An 18966-nucleotide genomic window follows, 5' to 3' on the forward strand; every position below is an offset into this window, starting at 1 on the left:
TCGATTTTAAAATTCTACTTTTCAAATTCCTCCATGGCCTGGCCCCTCCTTATGTCTGGAACCATTTTTTAAAAATTAACCCAATTATTTTTTTCCAATTAAGGGGCAATTTAGCGTGGCCAATCCCCCTACCCTGCATATCTTTGGGTTGTACCCACGCAGACACGGGGAGAATGTGCAAACTCCACACGGACAGTGACCCAGGGTCGGAATCCCTATGTCTGTAATCATCTCCAGCCCCACAACTCTCCGAATACTCCTCTAATCCAGACCTCTTGAATGCCCCTGATTTTAATCTCTTCCCCCATTACAGCCGCCTCGGCGCCCTAGGCTCTGAAATCCCCGCTCTAATCGCTCCGGCCCTCTCTCCCTTCCTTTAAGTCGCCCCTTTAAAACCTGTCTTATTGACCAATGTTCAGGTCACCTGTCCTAATATCCCCTCGGTTTGGCTAATGTCACATTTAGTCTGATACACGTTGCTGTGAAGATTGTTGTGATGTTTCAGTCCATTAATGGAGAGGCCCCAACTGCTGTACCTGATGTGACAGATAGCTGCTGCTCAGTGTTGGCGTCAGTGAACTCTATCCGCTCATACTTGGCTCGAATCCACTGCTCTTTCAGAACGCTGAGTTGGGAACAGAGAGGAACGGCAGAGTGGTCAAGGCTTTGAGGTCAGTAGAAACAATTCCTGACAAGCTAGGTTACTGAAGGCGGTAACATAAGCTGCCAGTGGGAGATTTTCAACACTGTGAAAGCAGATTGCATCTCACCCAAGAACTCAAGACAGGAAGCTAGGCCCAGGATAGTCCTATCTTTGATCCTCAGTCTACATTGGGTTTGTTTGTATGGAGTCCCTGAGTTGGATCAAGGTCCCCATTTCTCTCCACTTCTATTGGTCCTGGCAGGAGGGTTCAATGGTGGGATGGGAGGCCCCAAAATTGGTTTTACTCCAGCGTGAATTTCCCAAGGAATTTCCTGCCGGTGCTCACCATGGCAGACTGGGAAACCCGCGGGGGACTGGCCTGAGACCGATTTGCATCAATCTAATGGCGTGCAGATGAAGGCCCAGCTGCTGTCTTCCCCTTGCACCCGATTCTCCGCGGCGCCAGCAGGAAAACACGCTGGTCCAGAACACATCTGGAACAAGGTTACGTGCAGAAATCGGAACCCCTTCCTGTTAATATAGGGCATTCCCTGATGCCCGCAGGGTGACATGCGTGTTATCGATCGCCCCATGGACCTGGGGCATCCCGGCGAATCTTGTAGCCCGGGCATCGTGGTGGGCCTGGTGCAGGTCGCAGGTGATATAGTCAAATGCCTGAGCACAGCTACGTCACTTCCCGGATACACCTGTGGCCCAATGACGGAAATGCCACACAGGTCCCAGCTCGAGCCTTGGAATGTCCCGGTGGTGTAGAAATATAGTGATGTAGTGACCTTCACACCCACTAGGAGCAGGTGTCCGCCTTCTCCACGGGCTGCCATGTCCGCAAGGACTTGGCACAAGTGCCGCACTGTGTCTCTGTTGAGACGCAGTCTTCTCTGGCACAGGCCATCTGACAGTTCATGGAAGGGCCAACGGCTCCTGTACACCCTGGCACGTCGCTGGCCTCCCCTCCTGGGTCCCTCCTCAGTGTGACGAGCAGCCGGGTCTTCCAGGTGTGCAGTGGTCCCTAACACATGTGATGCTTCCTCCAGCTTGCGATGGCCTTGCTGCCGTCTCCGGCATCTACCCATCTCGGCTGCAACAAGCACAGTGAGGGCACCCTCCGCGGGATCGACTCCAGCACAGTTTTGTATCTGGAAGGAATCGGAGGAGAGACCAACAATCAGTTAGGTCTTCCACTCCGGAACCCCCATAAATCCCAAGCCTCGCCCACCCTTACCATGACTATCCCACCTGTTACGATTCGGAGATGTTAGGGAACTGGATCCAGAAATGGGATATAAGATGTAGTGGGCGATTTAGGAGTTAACAAACTGAGGGTAAAACTGCCAGCACTGAGTGAGAGGTATACACCCATACCTGGCCTGCGTTACATTCAGGCTTAAACTTTTAAAAAATAAATTTAGAGTAACCAATTCATTTTTTCCTATTAAGGGGCAATTTAGCGTGGCCAATCCACCTACCCTGCACATCTTTGGGTTGTGGGGTGAAACCCACGCAAACACAGGGAGAATGTGCAAACTCCACACGGACAGTGACCCAGGGCCCTGAGGCAGCAGTGCTAACCACCACTGCACCACCGTGCTGCCCTAGAAATGGGAATAAACAGAATGCCCCTGTTCAGCCGGGGTGATTTACTCAAGATCCATTGTCTTCTGGGACACTCTGATCTGACCAGTTATTAGTCCATTACAGAGTCTGATGGCTTCTTTTGTCTGTAAATTGGAGGTTAATTGCAACTTCATAGCATGGCCCTGATCCTTTGAGTAAACAGGAGTGGATAATTAAAAGCCCAGATAGCAATGATGCCCTTTAGCTGCATGTCAGTGATGGAGATGCCTACTCACTGTCTCATTTCCCCTCATAGAACATACAGTGCAGAAGGAGGCCATTTGGCCCATTGAGTCTGCACCGACCCACTTAAGCCCTCACTTCCACCCTATCCCCGTAACCCAATAACCCCTCCTAACCTTTTTGGACACCAAGAGCAATTTAACACGGCCAATCGGTTGCCATTCCGCCAGATGCCCGTTTTTATAGGGGAGTATTGAACCACACTCGTGTATTTTCTCGCTGGGGAGTCGGATGACTCCCGGGAGACCGCTGCATTCGACTTCAATCTCGCTAATGAGCTTGGAATGAACCCAAATTAGGCTCAATGAGCTTCCCGCCATTTAGGGCGGCATCCTGACCTCGCCATTGGGAGCGGGCCGGGCGAATGGCAAAATGGTTGGCCTCTCTCGCTATTCACCCGGCGCAACGAGATCGACGCCGAGTGCAACAGGGTGGGAAAATCCCACTCATAATTTCTCAAAATGCTTTCTGAAAAATGTAACTGAAACCAAGGACATTACAAAGCAGTTGAATAGTGGGACAGGCTTGTGAGGCTCAGTATCCTTCCCATGTGACTGACTGTGTGGCAAAGCTCTGGTTTCCCCTCTGACCCCCCACGCTGACCACAGTGAATGGTTTCTCCTTACATACAGTCTGAAGCTTGCGGCTTGTAGTAGAAAGGAGGGACGTTCGCCTCGTAATATTTCTTCGCCACACGGTTGCCATGTTTCCTCATGCACTACACACACAAAAATAAAAAAGATTCTTCGTTAGTGTCAAGTGCAGAGGTTGAAATGAAACTTTTGTCCATCACTGATCGACACTCAAGATCTTGAAGCTATTACCTAATAATTCATCACAGAGCGGCTCGTTAACTCAGGTGTCTTTACTTGTTAATTGTTTCCCTCTCATCCCCAAGTCTTCCCAAAGCTGTTGACTCAGTGCTGTGGATCCATTAGTGCGTGCACTTCATCCAAATGCTCACCTTCTCTTTGTTGGCCGAGACTGCGATAAGACATCTCAAACCATTCTAATCCCTTCCTCTTCCAACACACCGAGACTAATGGGTCTTCAGGAAGAGTTATTGGGTCATGATCAGGATTCCCCCATCCCATAGCCTCTGATACCTCATCACGTTGTCCTGACTGAGCTCATATTTACTCATCAGACTCAAACTATGTTCGAAATCATCAGGGAGTCGGATGGAGTGGAGAGGGAGAAACTGTTACTGCCCGTAAAATAATTGAGAGCGAGGGGGCACAGATTTAAAGTGATTTGCAGATAAGCAAATGCGATGTGAGAAACAACATTTTCACCCAGCGAGTGGATGGGGTCTGGAATGCGCAGCCTGGATTTGTGGTGGAGGCAGGTTCAATGGAGGTGTTCCAGAGGCCATGAAATTATTACTTGAATAGTGCAGGGGAACGGCACTAAGTCACTATGTTCGTTTGGGGAGGTCGTGTCCAATTGGCTTCCTTCTCACCGTAACAATACTGTGATTCCCAAAGTTCAGAACTGCAGTCGTCTCTGAACTTACTCGACACATGAATGATCCTGGCTACGACAGGATAGCTCGACTATTTACCTGTCACAAGGAAACACATTGACCGCGGCCTCCATGTGACTCCCGTCTCATACCCAGCCTCGCGGACTCCCAGTGGTTCTCCGAAGTGGCCTGTTAAGCCACTCCGGTCCAACAAATTATCACAATTCGAGAAGGTGGGTCATTATCAGGCGTAGGCAGTCAATCTGCCAGGGATGCCATCATCCTGCCAACCAGTTAAATTGGGGGGAAAAAAAAATAATAACCTGATTGTGGACAAGCTGTTACTGTACCAATCTTTAAAACAGAAATTTAGAGTACCCAATTCATTTTTTTTCCAATTAAGGGGCAATTTAGCGTGGCCAATCCACCTACCCTGCACATCTTTGGGTTGTGGGGGCGAAACCCACGCAAACATGGGGAGAATGTGCAAACTCCACACGGACAGTGACCCAGAGCCGGGATCAAACCTGGGACCTCAGTGCTAACCACTGCGCCACCGTGCTGCCCATAACCGTACCAATCTGAGCCACAGATTGAGCCACAATCACTATCCAGTGCAAACTTCAGCTGAACTCTGACCAAGGGGCACTGGTAATACTGGAGTCCGCGCATCTCCCGTACCTCAATTATTTCATCGTCCCAGAAATCTAGCCGGATTGACTTGACTCTGCTGATTCCAGGCAGGTTGCGATGGATCCCAGAGCAGTTAAGGCAGATGAACACTCCGAGTGTGTAGGAGGCCCAGTCAGGGTCTGAGCGGAGTAGAAATCGGAAATCGCTGGTTAATTGTTTCACAACAACATTTAGCTAACATCTTTAACTTTGTGAAACATCAAGTGCCCATAGCAAATATCAGGACAAATAATGGACACTGAGCCACAATAAAACATATTAACAGAGGGAATGCGCACAGCTGTCAGCAAAGTGGCTTTCAGCGCTGCTTCACAGTTCAATAATATCGTGTTTGAATTTCTAGCATAACTCCCGTGGACAGAAAAGATTCCATGATTTTATTTTAGTTTCACAAGTTTGATATCTGGGATGAGCTGATTGTCCTATAAAGAGAGGCTGAGTGGAAGTGTCTGAGGGAGCCCCGCACTGTCAGAGGGTCAGTACTGAGGGAGCGCTGCACTGTCAGAGGGTCAGCACTTAGGGAGTGCCGCACTGTCAGAGGGTCAGTACTGAGGGAGTGCTGCACTGTCAGAGGGTCAGTACTGAGGGAGTGCCGCACTGTCAGAGGGTCAGTACTGAGGGAGTGCCGCACTGTCAGAGGGTCAGTGCTGAGTGAGTGCGGCACTGTCAGAGGGTCAGTACTGAGGGAGCGCTGCACTGTCAGAGGTCAGTACTGAAGGAGCGCTACACTGTCAGAGGTTCAGTACTGAGGGAGTGCTGCACTGTCAGAGGGTCAGCACTTAGGGAGTGCCGCACTGTCAGAGGGTCAGTACTGAGGGAGTGCTGCACTGTCAGAGGGTCAGTACTGAGGGAGTGCCGCACTGTCAGAGGGTCAGTACTGAGGGAGTGCCGCACTGTCAGAGGGTCAGTACTGAGGGATGGGCTGCACTGTCAGAGGGTCAGTACTCAGGGAGTGCTGCACTGTCAGAGGTTCAGTACTGAGAGAGTGTTGCACTGTCAGATGGTCAGTACTGAGGGGGTGCTGCACTGTCAGAGGGTCAGTACTGAGGGAGTGCTGCACTGTCAGAGGGCCAGTACTGATGGAGTGCTGCTCTGTCAGAGGGCCAGTACTGAGGGAGTGCTGCACTGTCAGAGGGTCAGTACTGAGGGAGTGCCGCACTGTCAGAGGGTCAGTGCTGAGTGAGTGCTGCACTGTCAGAGGGTCAGTACTGAGGGAGCGCTGCACTGTCAGAGGTCAGTACTGAAGGAGCGCTACACTGTCAGAGGGTCAGTACTGAGGGAGTGCTGCACTGTCAGAGGGTCAGCACTTAGGGAGTGCCGCACTGTCAGAGGGTCAGTACTGGGGGAGTGCTGCACTGTCAGAGGGTCAGTACTGAGGGAGTGCCGCACTGTCAGAGGGTCAGTACTGATGGAGTGCCGCACTGTCAGAGGGTCAGTACTGAGGGAGTGCCGCACTGTCAGAGGGTCAGTGCTGAGTGAGTGCGGCACTGTCAGAGGGTCAGTACTGAGGGAGCGCTGCACTGTCAGAGGTCAGTACTGAAGGAGCGCTACACTGTCAGAGGTTCAGTACTGAGGGAGTGCTGCACTGTCAGAGGGTCAGCACTTAGGGAGTGCCGCACTGTCAGAGGGTCAGTACTGAGGGAGTGCTGCACTGTCAGAGGGTCAGTACTGAGGGAGTGCCGCACTGTCAGAGGGTCAGTACTGAGGGAGTGCCGCACTGTCAGAGGGTCAGTACTGAGGGATGGGCTGCACTGTCAGAGGGTCAGTACTCAGGGAGTGCTGCACTGTCAGAGGTTCAGTACTGAGAGAGTGTTGCACTGTCAGATGGTCAGTACTGAGGGGGTGCTGCACTGTCAGAGGGTCAGTACTGAGGGAGTGCTGCACTGTCAGAGGGCCAGTACTGATGGAGTGCTGCTCTGTCAGAGGGCCAGTACTGAGGGAGTGCTGCACTGTCAGAGGGTCAGTACTGAGGGAGTGCCGCACTGTCAGAGGGTCAGTGCTGAGTGAGTGCTGCACTGTCAGAGGGTCAGTACTGAGGGAGCGCTGCACTGTCAGAGGTCAGTACTGAAGGAGCGCTACACTGTCAGAGGGTCAGTACTGAGGGAGTGCTGCACTGTCAGAGGGTCAGCACTTAGGGAGTGCCGCACTGTCAGAGGGTCAGTACTGGGGGAGTGCTGCACTGTCAGAGGGTCAGTACTGAGGGAGTGCCGCACTGTCAGAGGGTCAGTACTGATGGAGTGCCGCACTGTCAGAGGGTCAGTACTGAGGGAGTGCCGCACTGTCAGAGGGTCAGTACTGAGGGAGTGCCGCACTGTCAGAGGGTCAGTACTGAGGGATGGGCTGCACTGTCAGAGGGTCAGTACTCAGGGAGTGCTGCACTGTCAGAGGTTCAGTACTGAGAGAGTGTTGCACTGTCAGATGGTCAGTACTGAGGGGGTGCTGCACTGTCAGAGGGTCAGTACTGAGAGAGTGTTGCACTGTCAGAGGGTCAGTACTGAGGGAGCGCTGCACTGTCAGAGGGTCAGTACTGAGGGAGTGCTGCACTGTCAGAGGGCCAGTACTGATGGAGTGCTGCACTGTCAGAGGGCCAGTACTGAGGGAGTGCTGCACTGTCAGAGGGTCAGTACTGAGGGAGTGCTGCACTGTCAGAGGGTCAGTACTGAGGGATTGCCGCACTGTCAGAGGGTCAGTACCGAGGGAGTGCTGCACTGTCAGAGGGTCAGTACTGAGGGAGTGCTGCACTGTCAGAGGGTCAGTACTGAGGGAGTGCCACACTGTCAGAGGGTCAGTACTGAGGGAGTGCTGCACTGTCAGAGCGTCAGTACTGAGGGAGTGCCGCACTGTCAGAGGGTCAGTACTGAAGGAGAGCCGCACTCTCAGAGGGTCAGTACTGAGGGATTGCCGCACTGTCAGAGGGTCAGTACCGAGGGAGAGCTGCACTGTCAGAGGGTCAGTACTGAGGGAGTGCTGCACTGTCAGAGGGTCAGTACTGAGGGAGTGCCACACTGTCAGAGGGTCAGTACTGAGGGAGTGCTGCACTGTCAGAGCGTCAGTACTGAGGGAGTGCCGCACTGTCAGAGGGTCAGTACTGAAGGAGAGCTGCACTGTCAGAGGGTCAGTACTGAGGGAGTGCTGCACTGTCAGATAGTCAGTACTGAGGGGCGCTGTACTCTCAGAGGGTCAATGCTGAGGGAGTGCTGCACTGCCAGAGGGTCAGTACTGAGGGAGTGCTGCACTGTCAGAGAGTCAGTACTGAGGGAGTGCCGCACTGTCAGGGGGTCAGTACTGAGGGAGTGCTGCACTGTCAGAGGGTCAGTACTGAGGGAGTGCTGCACTGTCAGAAGGTCAGTACTGAGGAAGTGCTGCACTGTCAGAGGGTCAGTACTGAGGGAGTGCTGCACTGTCAGAGGGTCAGTACTGAGGGAGTGCTGCACTGTCAGAGGGTCAGTACTGAGGGAGTGCCACACTGTCAGAGGGTCAGTACTGAGGGAGTGCTGCACTGTCAGAGCGTCAGTACTGAGGGAGTGCCGCACTGTCAGAGGGTCAGTACTGAAGGAGAGCCGCACTCTCAGAGGGTCAGTACTGAGGGATTGCCGCACTGTCAGAGGGTCAGTACCGAGGGAGTGCTGCACTGTCAGAGGGTCAGTACTGAGGGAGTGCTGCACTGTCAGAGGGTCAGTACTGAGGGAGTGCCACACTGTCAGAGGGTCAGTACTGAGGGAGTGCTGCACTGTCAGAGCGTCAGTACTGAGGGAGTGCCGCACTGTCAGAGGGTCAGTACTGAAGGAGAGCTGCACTCTCAGAGGGTCAGTACTGAGGGAGTGCCGCACTGTCAGAGGGTCAGTACTGAGGGAGTGCCGCACTGTCAGAGGGTCAGTACTGAGGGAGTGCTGCACTGTCAGAGTCAGTACTGAGGGAGCGCCGCACTGTCAGAGGGTCAGTACTGAGGGAGTGCCGTACTGTCAGAGGGTCAGTACTGAGGGAGTGCTGCACTGTCAGAGGGTCAGTACTGAGGGAGTGCTGCACTGTCAGAGCATCAGCACTGAGGGAGTGCTGCACTGTCAGATAGTCAGTACTGAGGGGCGCTGTACTCTCAGAGGGTCAATGCTGAGGGAGTGCTGCACTGCCAGAGGGTCAGTACTGAGGGAGTGCTGCACTGTCAGAGAGTCAGTACTGAGGGAGTGCCGCACTGTCGGGGGGTCAGTACTGAGGGAGTGCTGCACTGTCAGAGGGTCAGTACTGAGGGAGTGCCGCACTGTCAGAGGGTCAGTACTGAGGGAGTGCCGCACTGTCAGAGGGTCAGTGCTGAGTGAGTGCGGCACTGTCAGAGGGTCAGTACTGAGGGAGCGCTGCACTGTCAGAGGTCAGTACTGAAGGAGCGCTACACTGTCAGAGGTTCAGTACTGAGGGAGTGCTGCACTGTCAGAGGGTCAGCACTTAGGGAGTGCCGCACTGCCAGAGGGTCAGTACTGAGGGAGTGCTGCACTGTCAGAGGGTCAGTACTGAGGGAGTGCCGCACTGTCAGAGGGTCAGTACTGAGGGAGTGCCGCACTGTCAGAGGGTCAGTACTGAGGGAGTGCCGCACTGTCAGAGGGTCAGTACTGAGGGATGGGCTGCACTGTCAGAGGGTCAGTACTCAGGGAGTGCTGCACTGTCAGAGGTTCAGTACTGAGAGAGTGTTGCACTGTCAGATGGTCAGTACTGAGGGGGTGCTGCACTGTCAGAGGGTCAGTACTGAGGGAGTGCTGCACTGTCAGAGGGCCAGTACTGATGGAGTGCTGCACTGTCAGAGGGCCAGTACTGAGGGAGTGCTGCACTGTCAGAGGGTCAGTACTGAGGGAGTGCCGCACTGTCAGAGGGTCAGTGCTGAGTGAGTGCTGCACTGTCAGAGGGTCAGTACTGAGGGAGCGCTGCACTGTCAGAGGTCAGTACTGAAGGAGCGCTACACTGTCAGAGGGTCAGTACTGAGGGAGTGCTGCACTGTCAGAGGGTCAGCACTTAGGGAGTGCCGCACTGTCAGAGGGTCAGTACTGGGGGAGTGCTGCACTGTCAGAGGGTCAGTACTGAGGGAGTGCCGCACTGTCAGAGGGTCAGTACTGATGGAGTGCCGCACTGTCAGAGGGTCAGTACTGAGGGAGTGCCGCACTGTCAGAGGGTCAGTACTGAGGGAGTGCCGCACTGTCAGAGGGTCAGTACTGAGGGATGGGCTGCACTGTCAGAGGGTCAGTACTCAGGGAGTGCTGCACTGTCAGAGGTTCAGTACTGAGAGAGTGTTGCACTGTCAGATGGTCAGTACTGAGGGGGTGCTGCACTGTCAGAGGGTCAGTACTGAGAGAGTGTTGCACTGTCAGAGGGTCAGTACTGAGGGAGCGCTGCACTGTCAGAGGGTCAGTACTGAGGGAGTGCTGCACTGTCAGAGGGCCAGTACTGATGGAGTGCTGCACTGTCAGAGGGCCAGTACTGAGGGAGTGCTGCACTGTCAGAGGGTCAGTACTGAGGGAGTGCTGCACTGTCAGAGGGTCAGTACTGAGGGATTGCCGTACTGTCAGAGGGTCAGTACCGAGGGAGTGCTGCACTGTCAGAGGGTCAGTACTGAGGGAGTGCTGCACTGTCAGAGGGTCAGTACTGAGGGAGTGCCACACTGTCAGAGGGTCAGTACTGAGGGAGTGCTGCACTGTCAGAGCGTCAGTACTGAGGGAGTGCCGCACTGTCAGAGGGTCAGTACTGAAGGAGAGCCGCACTGTCAGAGGGTCAGTACTGAGGGAGTGCCACACTGTCAGAGGGTCAGTACTGAGGGAGTGCTGCACTGTCAGAGCGTCAGTACTGAGGGAGTGCCGCACTGTCAGAGGGTCAGTACTGAAGGAGAGCTGCACTCTCAGAGGGTCAGTACTGAGGGAGTGCCGCACTGTCAGAGGGTCAGTACTGAGGGAGTGCCGCACTGTCAGAGGGTCAGTACTGAGGGAGTGCTGCACTGTCAGAGTCAGTACTGAGGGAGCGCCGCACTGTCAGAGGGTCAGTACTGAGGGAGTGCCGCACTGTCAGAGAGTCAATACTGAGGGATTGCTGCACTGTCAGAGGGTCAGTACTGAGGGAGTGCTGCACTGTCAGAGCATCAGCACTGAGGGAGTGCTGCACTGTCAGATAGTCAGTACTGAGGGGCGCTGTACTCTCAGAGGGTCAATGCTGAGGGAGTGCTGCACTGCCAGAGGGTCAGTACTGAGGGAGTGCTGCACTGTCAGAGAGTCAGTACTGAGGGAGTGCCGCACTGTCAGGGGGTCAGTACTGAGGGAGTGCTGCACTGTCAGAGGGTCAGTACTGAGGGAGTGCTGCACTGTCAGAAGGTCAGTACTGAGGAAGTGCTGCACTGTCAGAGGGTCAGTACTGAGGGAGTGCTGCACTGTCAGAGGGTCAGTACTGAGGGAGTGCTGCACTGTCAGAGGGTCAGTACTGAGGGAGTGCCACACTGTCAGAGGGTCAGTACTGAGGGAGGGCTGCACTGTCAGAGCGTCAGTACTGAGGGAGTGCCGCACTGTCAGAGGGTCAGTACTGAAGGAGAGCCGCACTCTCAGAGGGTCAGTACTGAGGGATTGCCGCACTGTCAGAGGGTCAGTACCGAGGGAGTGCTGCACTGTCAGAGGGTCAGTACTGAGGGAGTGCTGCACTGTCAGAGGGTCAGTACTGAGGGAGTGCCACACTGTCAGAGGGTCAGTACTGAGGGAGTGCTGCACTGTCAGAGCGTCAGTACTGAGGGAGTGCCGCACTGTCAGAGGGTCTGTACTGAAGGAGAGCTGCACTCTCAGAGGGTCAGTACTGAGGGAGTGCCGCACTGTCAGAGGGTCAGTACTGAGGGAGTGCCGCACTGTCAGAGGGTCAGTACTGAGGGAGTGCTGCACTGTCAGAGCATCAGCACTGAGGGAGTGCTGCACTGTCAGATAGTCAGTACTGAGGGGCGCTGTACTCTCAGAGGGTCAATGCTGAGGGAGTGCTGCACTGCCAGAGGGTCAGTACTGAGGGAGTGCTGCACTGTCAGAGAGTCAGTACTGAGGGAGTGCCGCACTGTCGGGGGGTCAGTACTGAGGGAGTGCTGCACTGTCAGAGGGTCAGTACTGAGGGAGTGCTGCACTGTCAGAAGGTCAGTACTGAGGAAGTGCTGCACTGTCAGAGGGTCAGTACTGAGGGAGTGCTGCACTGTCAAAGGGTCAGTACTGAGGGAGCGCTGCACTGTCAGAGGGTCAGTACTGAGGGAGCGCTGCACCGTCAGAGGGTCAGTACTGAGGGAGTGCTGCATTGTCAGAGGGTCAGTACTGAAGGAGAGCTGCACTGTCAGAGGGTCAGTGCTGAAGGAGTGCTGCACTGTCAGAGGGTCAGTACTGAGGGAGCGCCGCACTGTCAGAGGGTCAGTGGTGAGGGAGCGTTGCACTGACAGAGGGTCAGTACTGAGGGAGTGCTGCACTGTCAGAGGGTCAGTACTGAGGGAGCACTGCACTGTCAGAGGGTCAGTGCGAGGGAGTGCTGCACTGTCAGAGGGTCAGTGTTGAGGGAGCACTGCACTGACAGAGGGTCAGCACTGAGGGAGTGCTGCACTGTCAGAGGGTCAGTACTGAGGGAGTGCTGCATTGTCAGAGGGTCAGTACTGAAGGAGAGCTGCACTGTCAGAGGGTCAGTACTGAGGGAGTGCTGCACTGTCAGAGGGTCAGTACTGAGGGAGTGCTGCACTGCCAGAGGGTCAGTACTGAGGGAGTGCTGCACTGTCAGAGAGTCAGTACTGAGGGAGTGCCGCACTGTCAGGGGGTCAGTACTGAGGGAGTGCCGCACTGTCAGGGGGTCAGTACTGAGGGAGTGCCGCATTGTCAGGGGGTCAGTACTGAGGGAGTGCCGCACTGTCAGAGGGTCAGTACTGAGGGAGTGCTGCACTGTCAGAAGGTCAGTACTGAGTGAGTGCTGCACTGTCAGAGGGTCAGTACTGAGGGAGTGCTGCACTGTCAGAGGGTCTGTACTGAGGGAGTGCTACACTGTCAGAGGGTCAGTACTGAGGGAGTGCTGCACTGTCAGAGGGTCAGTACTGAGGGAGTGCTGCACTGTCAGAGCGTCAGTACTGAGGGAGTGCTGCACTGTCAGAGGGCCAGTACTGAGGGAGTGCCGCACTGTCAGAGGGTCAGTGCTGAGGGAGTGCTGCACTGTCAGAGCGTCAGTACTGAGGGAGTGCTGCACTGTCAGAAGGTCAGTACTGAGGAAGTGCTGCACTGTCAGAGGGTCAGTACTGAGGGAGTGCTGCACTGTCACAGGGTCAGTACTGAGGGAGTGCTGCACTGTCACAGGGTCAGTACTGAGGGAGTGCTACACTGTCAGAGGGTCAGTACCGAGGGAGTGCTGCACTGTCAGAGGGACAGTACCGAGGGAGTGCAGCACTGTCAGAGGGTCAGTACTGAGGGAGTGCAGCACTGTCAGAGGGTCAGTACTGAGGGAATGCTGCACTGTCAGAGGGACAGTACTGAGGGAGTGCCGCACTGTCAGAAGGTCAGTACTGAGGAAGTGCTGCACTGTCAGAGGGTCAGTACTGAGGGAGTGCTGCACTGTCTGAGGGTCAGTGCTGAGGGAGCGCTGCACTGTCAGAGGGTCAGTACTGAGGGAGTGCTGCACTGTCAGAGGGTCAGTGCTGAGGGAGTGCCGCACTGTCAGGGGGTCAGTACTGAGGGAGTGCCGCACTGTCAGAGGGTCAGTACTGAGCGAGTGCCGCACTGTCAGAGGGACAGTACTGAGGGAGTGCTGCACTGTCAGAGAGTCAGTACTGAGGGAGTGCCGCACTGTCAGGCGGTCAGTACTGAGGGAGTGCCGCACTGTCAGGGGGTCAGTACTGAGGGAGTGCTGCACTGTCAGAGGGTCAGTACTGAGGGAGTGCTGCACTGTCAGAGGGTCAGTACTGAGGGAGTGCTGCACTGTCAGAGGGTCAGTACTGAGGGAGTGCTGCACTGTCAGAGGGTCAGTACTGAGGGAGTGCTGCACTGTCAGAGCGTCAGTACTGAGGGAGTGCTGCACTGTCAGAGGGCCAGTACTGAGGGAGTGCCGCACTGTCAGAGGGTCAGTACTGAGGGAGTGCTGCACTGTCAGAGGGTCAGTACTGAGGGAGTGCTGCACTGTCAGAAGGTCAGTACTGAGGAAGTGCTGCACTGTCAGAGGGTCAGTACTGAGGGAGTGCTGCACTGTCACAGGGTCAGTCCTGAGGGAGTGCTACACTGTCAGAGGGTCAGTACCGAGGGAGTGCTGCACTGTCAGAGGGACAGTACCGAGGGAGTGCAGCACTGTCAGAGGGTCAGTACTGAGGGAGTGCAGCACTGCCAGAGGGTCAGTACTGAGGGAGTGCCGCACTGTCAGAGGGTCGGTACTGAGGGAGTGCTGCACTGTCAGAGGGTCAGTACTGAGGGAGTGCTGCACTGTCAGAGGGACAGTACTGAGGGAGTGCCGCACTGTCAGAGGGTCAGTACTGAGGGAGTGCTGCACTGTCCGAGTAGCTTTGTTTTGGATGAGATGTGGAACTAATGCTCCACTTGCCCATTTAGGCAGACCTTAAAAGGTCCCAGGCTGAAAGAAGAGGGCGATCCCACCAATGTCCTCTGGCCAATAAATACCCTTCAACCATCAGTTTAAAAAGAAAGATGATCAGAATGTGGCAGAGTGGTTAGCACTGCTGCCTCACAGCGCCAAGGCCCTGGGCTCAATTCCGGCCTTGGATGACTGTCTGTGCGGAGTCTGCACATCCTCCCCGTGTCTGCGTGGGTTTCCTCCGGGTGCTCCGGTTTCCTCCCACAGTCCAAAGACGTGCAGGTTAGGTGGATTGGCCATGATAAATTGCCCTTAGTGTCCAAAAGGTTAGGTGGGGTTATGGGGTTACAGTGATAGGGCGCTCTTTCAGAGGGCCTAAGAGCCAAATTCCTCCTCCTGCGCTGCAGGGATTCTGTGAAATCCGGTCATTATAATAATAATCTTACAATGTCACAAGTAGGCTGATGTTGACGCTGCAATGAAGTTACTGTGTAAATCCCCTAGTCGCCTGTTCGGTTACACTGGGGGAGAATTCAGAATGTCCAATTCACCTAACCTGCACGTCTTTGGACTGTGGGAGGAAACCGGAGCACCCGGAGGAAACCCACGCACACACGGGAAGAAACGTGCAGACTCCACGCAGACAGTGACCCAAGCCGGGAATCGAACCTGCGGTCTGTGGGATCTTGCTGTGTAGAAATCGGCTTGCCGTGTTTCTACAACCGAGACTGCGTTTCAAAAGTATCTCGTGGGCTGTAAAGTAAGGTTGTGAAAGGTGCTATATGAATGCAGTCTGCTTGGGTCGATGAGGCAGCGTGTGTGGAGAGAGCTGATTCTGGGGGCTGACCCTGAACAGTGTGTGCGGCTGCTGATTGGTTCTCTCACGGGGTGGGACCTGCACGCTCAGTGATGCGGTTCTGTGTTTTCAGCAAGCTGGGCGCTCAGAAAAGAAATCTGAAATTTCACTTCTCCTTAACTCGTCTTGGCACCAATGTTGCTGAGTTGCATTAAGCTGTCAGCAACGTGAAAGATGCTGTATCAGCTCGACTCGCGTGCACTGGACCCGGGCCAGTGCCAAGTCAGGGCCAAGGGATCTTTACCGACCCACAGCCCTCTCTCTGCCTTCAGGCCAGCACAGGGTTAGCGGGGGTGCCGTGTCTGGGCTCAGAGCTGCCAGTGAGCCGAGGAGCTGATATTGCCTGACTATTCAACTACAGAGGAAGCACAGCTCAGCCTTTTCCCTCCGATGGGAATGTGGGAACAGGAGCAGGCCACTTAGCCCCTCCAAGCTGTGCACTATTCACTGAAATCAAAGTTTTCCCGTATCTGAACTCCTTTAACCGGGGGGGGGGGGGGGGGGTCTGGGGGTCTGTTACCCTCAGTACCCCAGACCAACAAATACTTTCAGTACACACCGGCTAACCTCAATGTTTTGGGGGGAGGGAATTCCTGATATGTAGCCCCCCCTCTTTTTGTTTTGCAAAAGTGCATCCTGACATCACTCCAGGAAAGCAGCATTCCAATTTATAGATTCTGCCTCCTTCCTCTGGACCCCCCCCCCCGTGGAATTCTGAACCTCGCAAAATGCCCACTTGAAGAGTATCAAGTGGCAAACACCAGGGGCACTCTTCTCAGAGTGCCAGCTAGTATGGCACTGTCAGAGGGTCAGTACTGACGTACTGAGGGAGCGCCGCACTGTCAGAGGGTCAGTACTGAGGGAGCGCCGCACTGTCAGAGGGTCAGTACTGAGGGAGCGCCGCACTGTCAGAGGGTCAGTACTGAGGGAGTGCTGCACTGTCAGAGGGTCAGTACTGAGGGAGTGCCGCACTGTCAGAGGGTCAGTACTGAGGGAGCGCCGCACTGTCAGAGGGTCAGTACTGAGGGAGTGCTGCACTGTCAGAGGGTCAGTACTGAGGGAGCACCGCACTGTCAGAGGGTCAGTACTGAGGGAGCGCCGCACTGTCAGAGGGTCAGTACTGAGGGAGTGCTGCACTGTCAGAGGGTCAGTACTGAGGGAGTGCTGCACTGTCAGAGGGTCAGTACTGAGGGAGCGCCGCACTGTCAGAGGGTCAGTACTGGGGGAGTGCCGCACTGTCAGAGGGTCAGTACTGAGGGAGCGCCGCACTGTCAGAGGGTCAGTACTGAGGGAGTGCTGCACTGTCAGAGGGTCAGTACTGAGGGAGTGCTGCACTGTCAGAGGGTCAGTACTGAGGGAGTGCTGCACTGTCAGAGGGTCAGTACTGAGGGAGTGCCACACTGTCAGGGGGTCAGTACTGAGGGAGTGCTGCACTGTCAGAGGGACAGTACTGAGGGAGTGCCGCACTGTCAGAGGGTCAGTACTGAGGGAGTGCCGCACTGTCAGAGGGTCAGTACTGAGGGAGTGCCGCATTGTCAGAGGGTCAGTACTGAGGGAGTGCTGCACTGTCAGAGGGTCAGTACTGAGGGAGTGCCGCACTGTCAGAGGGTCAGTACTGAGGGAGTGCTGCACTGTCAGAGGGTCAGTACTGAGGGAGTGCTGCACTGTCAGAGGGTCAGTACTGAGGGAGTGCTGCACTGTCAGAGGGTCAGTACTGAGCGAGTGCCGCACTGTCAGAGGGTCAGTACTGAGGGAGTGCTGCACTGTCAGAGGGTCAGTACTGAGGGAGTGCTGCACTGTCCGAGTAGCTTTGTTTTGGATGAGATGTGGAACTAATGCTCCACTTGCCCATTTAGGCAGACCTTAAAAGGTCCCAGGCTGAAAGAAGAGGGCGATCCCACCAATGTCCTCTGGCCAATAAATACCCTTCAACCATCAGTTTAAAAAGAAAGATGATCAGAATGTGGCAGAGTGGTTAGCACTGCTGCCTCACAGCGCCAAGGCCCTGGGCTCAATTCCGGCCTTGGATGATTGTCTGTGCGGAGTCTGCACATCCTCCCCGTGTCTGTGTGGGTTTCCTCCGGGTGCCCCGGTTTCCTCCCATAGTCCAAAGACGTGCAGGTTAGGTGGATTGGCCGTGATAAATTGCCCTTAGTGTCCAAAAGGTTAGGTGGGGTTATGGGGTTACAGTGATAGGGCGCTCTTTCAGAGGGCCTAAGAGCCAAATTCCTCCTCCTGCGCTGCAGGGATTCTGTGAAATCCGGTCATTATAATAATAATCTTACAATGTCACAAGTAGGCTGATGTTGACGCTGCAATGAAGTTACTGTGTAAATCCCCTAGTCGCCTGTTCGGTTACACTGGGGGAGAATTCAGAATGTCCAATTCACCTAACCTGCACGTCTTTGGACTGTGGGAGGAAACCGGAGCACCCGGAGGAAACCCACGCACACACGGGAAGAAACGTGCAGACTCCGCACAGACAGTGACCCAAGCCGGGAATCGAACCTGCGGTCTGTGGGATCTTGCTGTGTAGAAATCGGCTTGCCGTGTTTCTACAACCGAGACTGCGTTTCAAAAGTATCTCATGGGCTGTAAAGTAAGGTTGTGAAAGGTGCTATATGAATGCAGTCTGCTTGGGTCGATGAGGCAGCGTGTGTGGAGAGAGCTGATTCTGGGGGCTGACCCTGAACAGTGTGTGCGGCTGCTGATTGGTTCCCTCACGGGGTGGGACCTGCACGCTCAGTGATGCGGTTCTGTGTTTTCAGCAAGCTGGGCGCTCAGAAAAGAAATCTGAAATTTCACTTCTCCTTAACTCGTCTTGGCACCAATGTTGCTGAGTTGCATTAAGCTGTCAGCAACGTGAAAGATGCTGTATCAGCTCGACTCGCGTGCACTGGACCCGGGCCAGTGCCAAGTCAGGGCCAAGGGATCTTTACCGACCCACAGCCCTCTCTCTGCCTTCAGGCCAGCACAGGGTTAGCGGGGGTGCCGTGTCTGGGCTCAGAGCTGCCAGTGAGCCGAGGAGCTGATATTGCCTGACTATTCAACTACAGAGGAAGCACAGCTCAGCCTTTTCCCTCCGATGGGAATGTGGGAACAGGAGCAGGCCACTTAGCCCCTCCAAGCTGTGCACTATTCACTGAAATCAAAGTTTTCCCGTATCTGAACTCCTTTAACCGGGGGGGGGGGGGGGGGGGGGGGGTCTGGGGGTCCGTTACCCTCAGTACCCCAGACCAACAAATACTTTCAGTACACACCGGCTAACCTCAATGTTTTGGGGGGAGGGAGTTCCTGATATGTAGCCCCCCCTCTTTTTGTTTTGCAAAAGTGCATCCTGACATCACTCCAGGAAAGCAGCATTCCAATTTATAGATTCTGCCTCCTTCCTCTGGACCCCCCACCCCACCCCCCCACCCCCACCCCCCCCCCCCCCTCCCCCCGTGGAATTCTGAACCTCGCAAAATGCCCACTTGAAGAGTATCAAGTGGCAAACACCAGGGGCACTCTTCTCAGAGTGCCAGCTAGTATGGCACTGTCAGAGGGTCAGTACTGAGGGAGCGCCGCACTGTCAGAGGGTCAGTACTGAGGGAGTGCTGCACTGTCAGAGGGTCAGTACTGAGGGAGTGCTGCACTGTCAGAGGGTCAGTACTGAAGGAGTGCTGCACTGTCAGAGGGTCAGTACTGAGGGAGTGCTGCACTGTCAGAGAGTCAGTACTGAGGGAGTGCCGCACTGTCAGGGGGTCAGTACTGAGAGAGCGCCGCACTGTCAGGGGGTCAGTACTGAGGGAGTTCTGCACTGTCAGAGGGTCAGTACCGAGGGAGTGCCGCACTGTCAGAGGGTCAGTACTGAGGGAGTGCTGCACTGTCAGAGGGTCAGTACTGAGGGAG

At 55.0% G+C, this 18966-nt stretch overlaps 1 protein-coding gene across 1 annotated transcript in view; it reads right to left on the reverse strand.

Moving 5' to 3' along the window:
• Window positions 1-18966, reverse strand: part of adap2 (ArfGAP with dual PH domains 2) — a 62140-nt gene that overhangs the window by 26446 nt on the left and 16728 nt on the right. The window contains exons 2-4 of the mRNA XM_072483791.1: window positions 4668-4798; window positions 3148-3239; window positions 537-625 (exon numbers count right to left, since the gene is read on the reverse strand). Coding sequence (XP_072339892.1) covers window positions 537-625; window positions 3148-3239; window positions 4668-4798 — 312 coding nt within the window. The remainder of the gene's footprint in view (window positions 1-536; window positions 626-3147; window positions 3240-4667; window positions 4799-18966) is intronic.

Source organism: Scyliorhinus torazame, chromosome 18 (genome assembly GCF_047496885.1).
Source record: "Scyliorhinus torazame isolate Kashiwa2021f chromosome 18, sScyTor2.1, whole genome shotgun sequence".
Classification (NCBI taxonomy): Eukaryota; Metazoa; Chordata; class Chondrichthyes; order Carcharhiniformes; family Scyliorhinidae; genus Scyliorhinus; species Scyliorhinus torazame.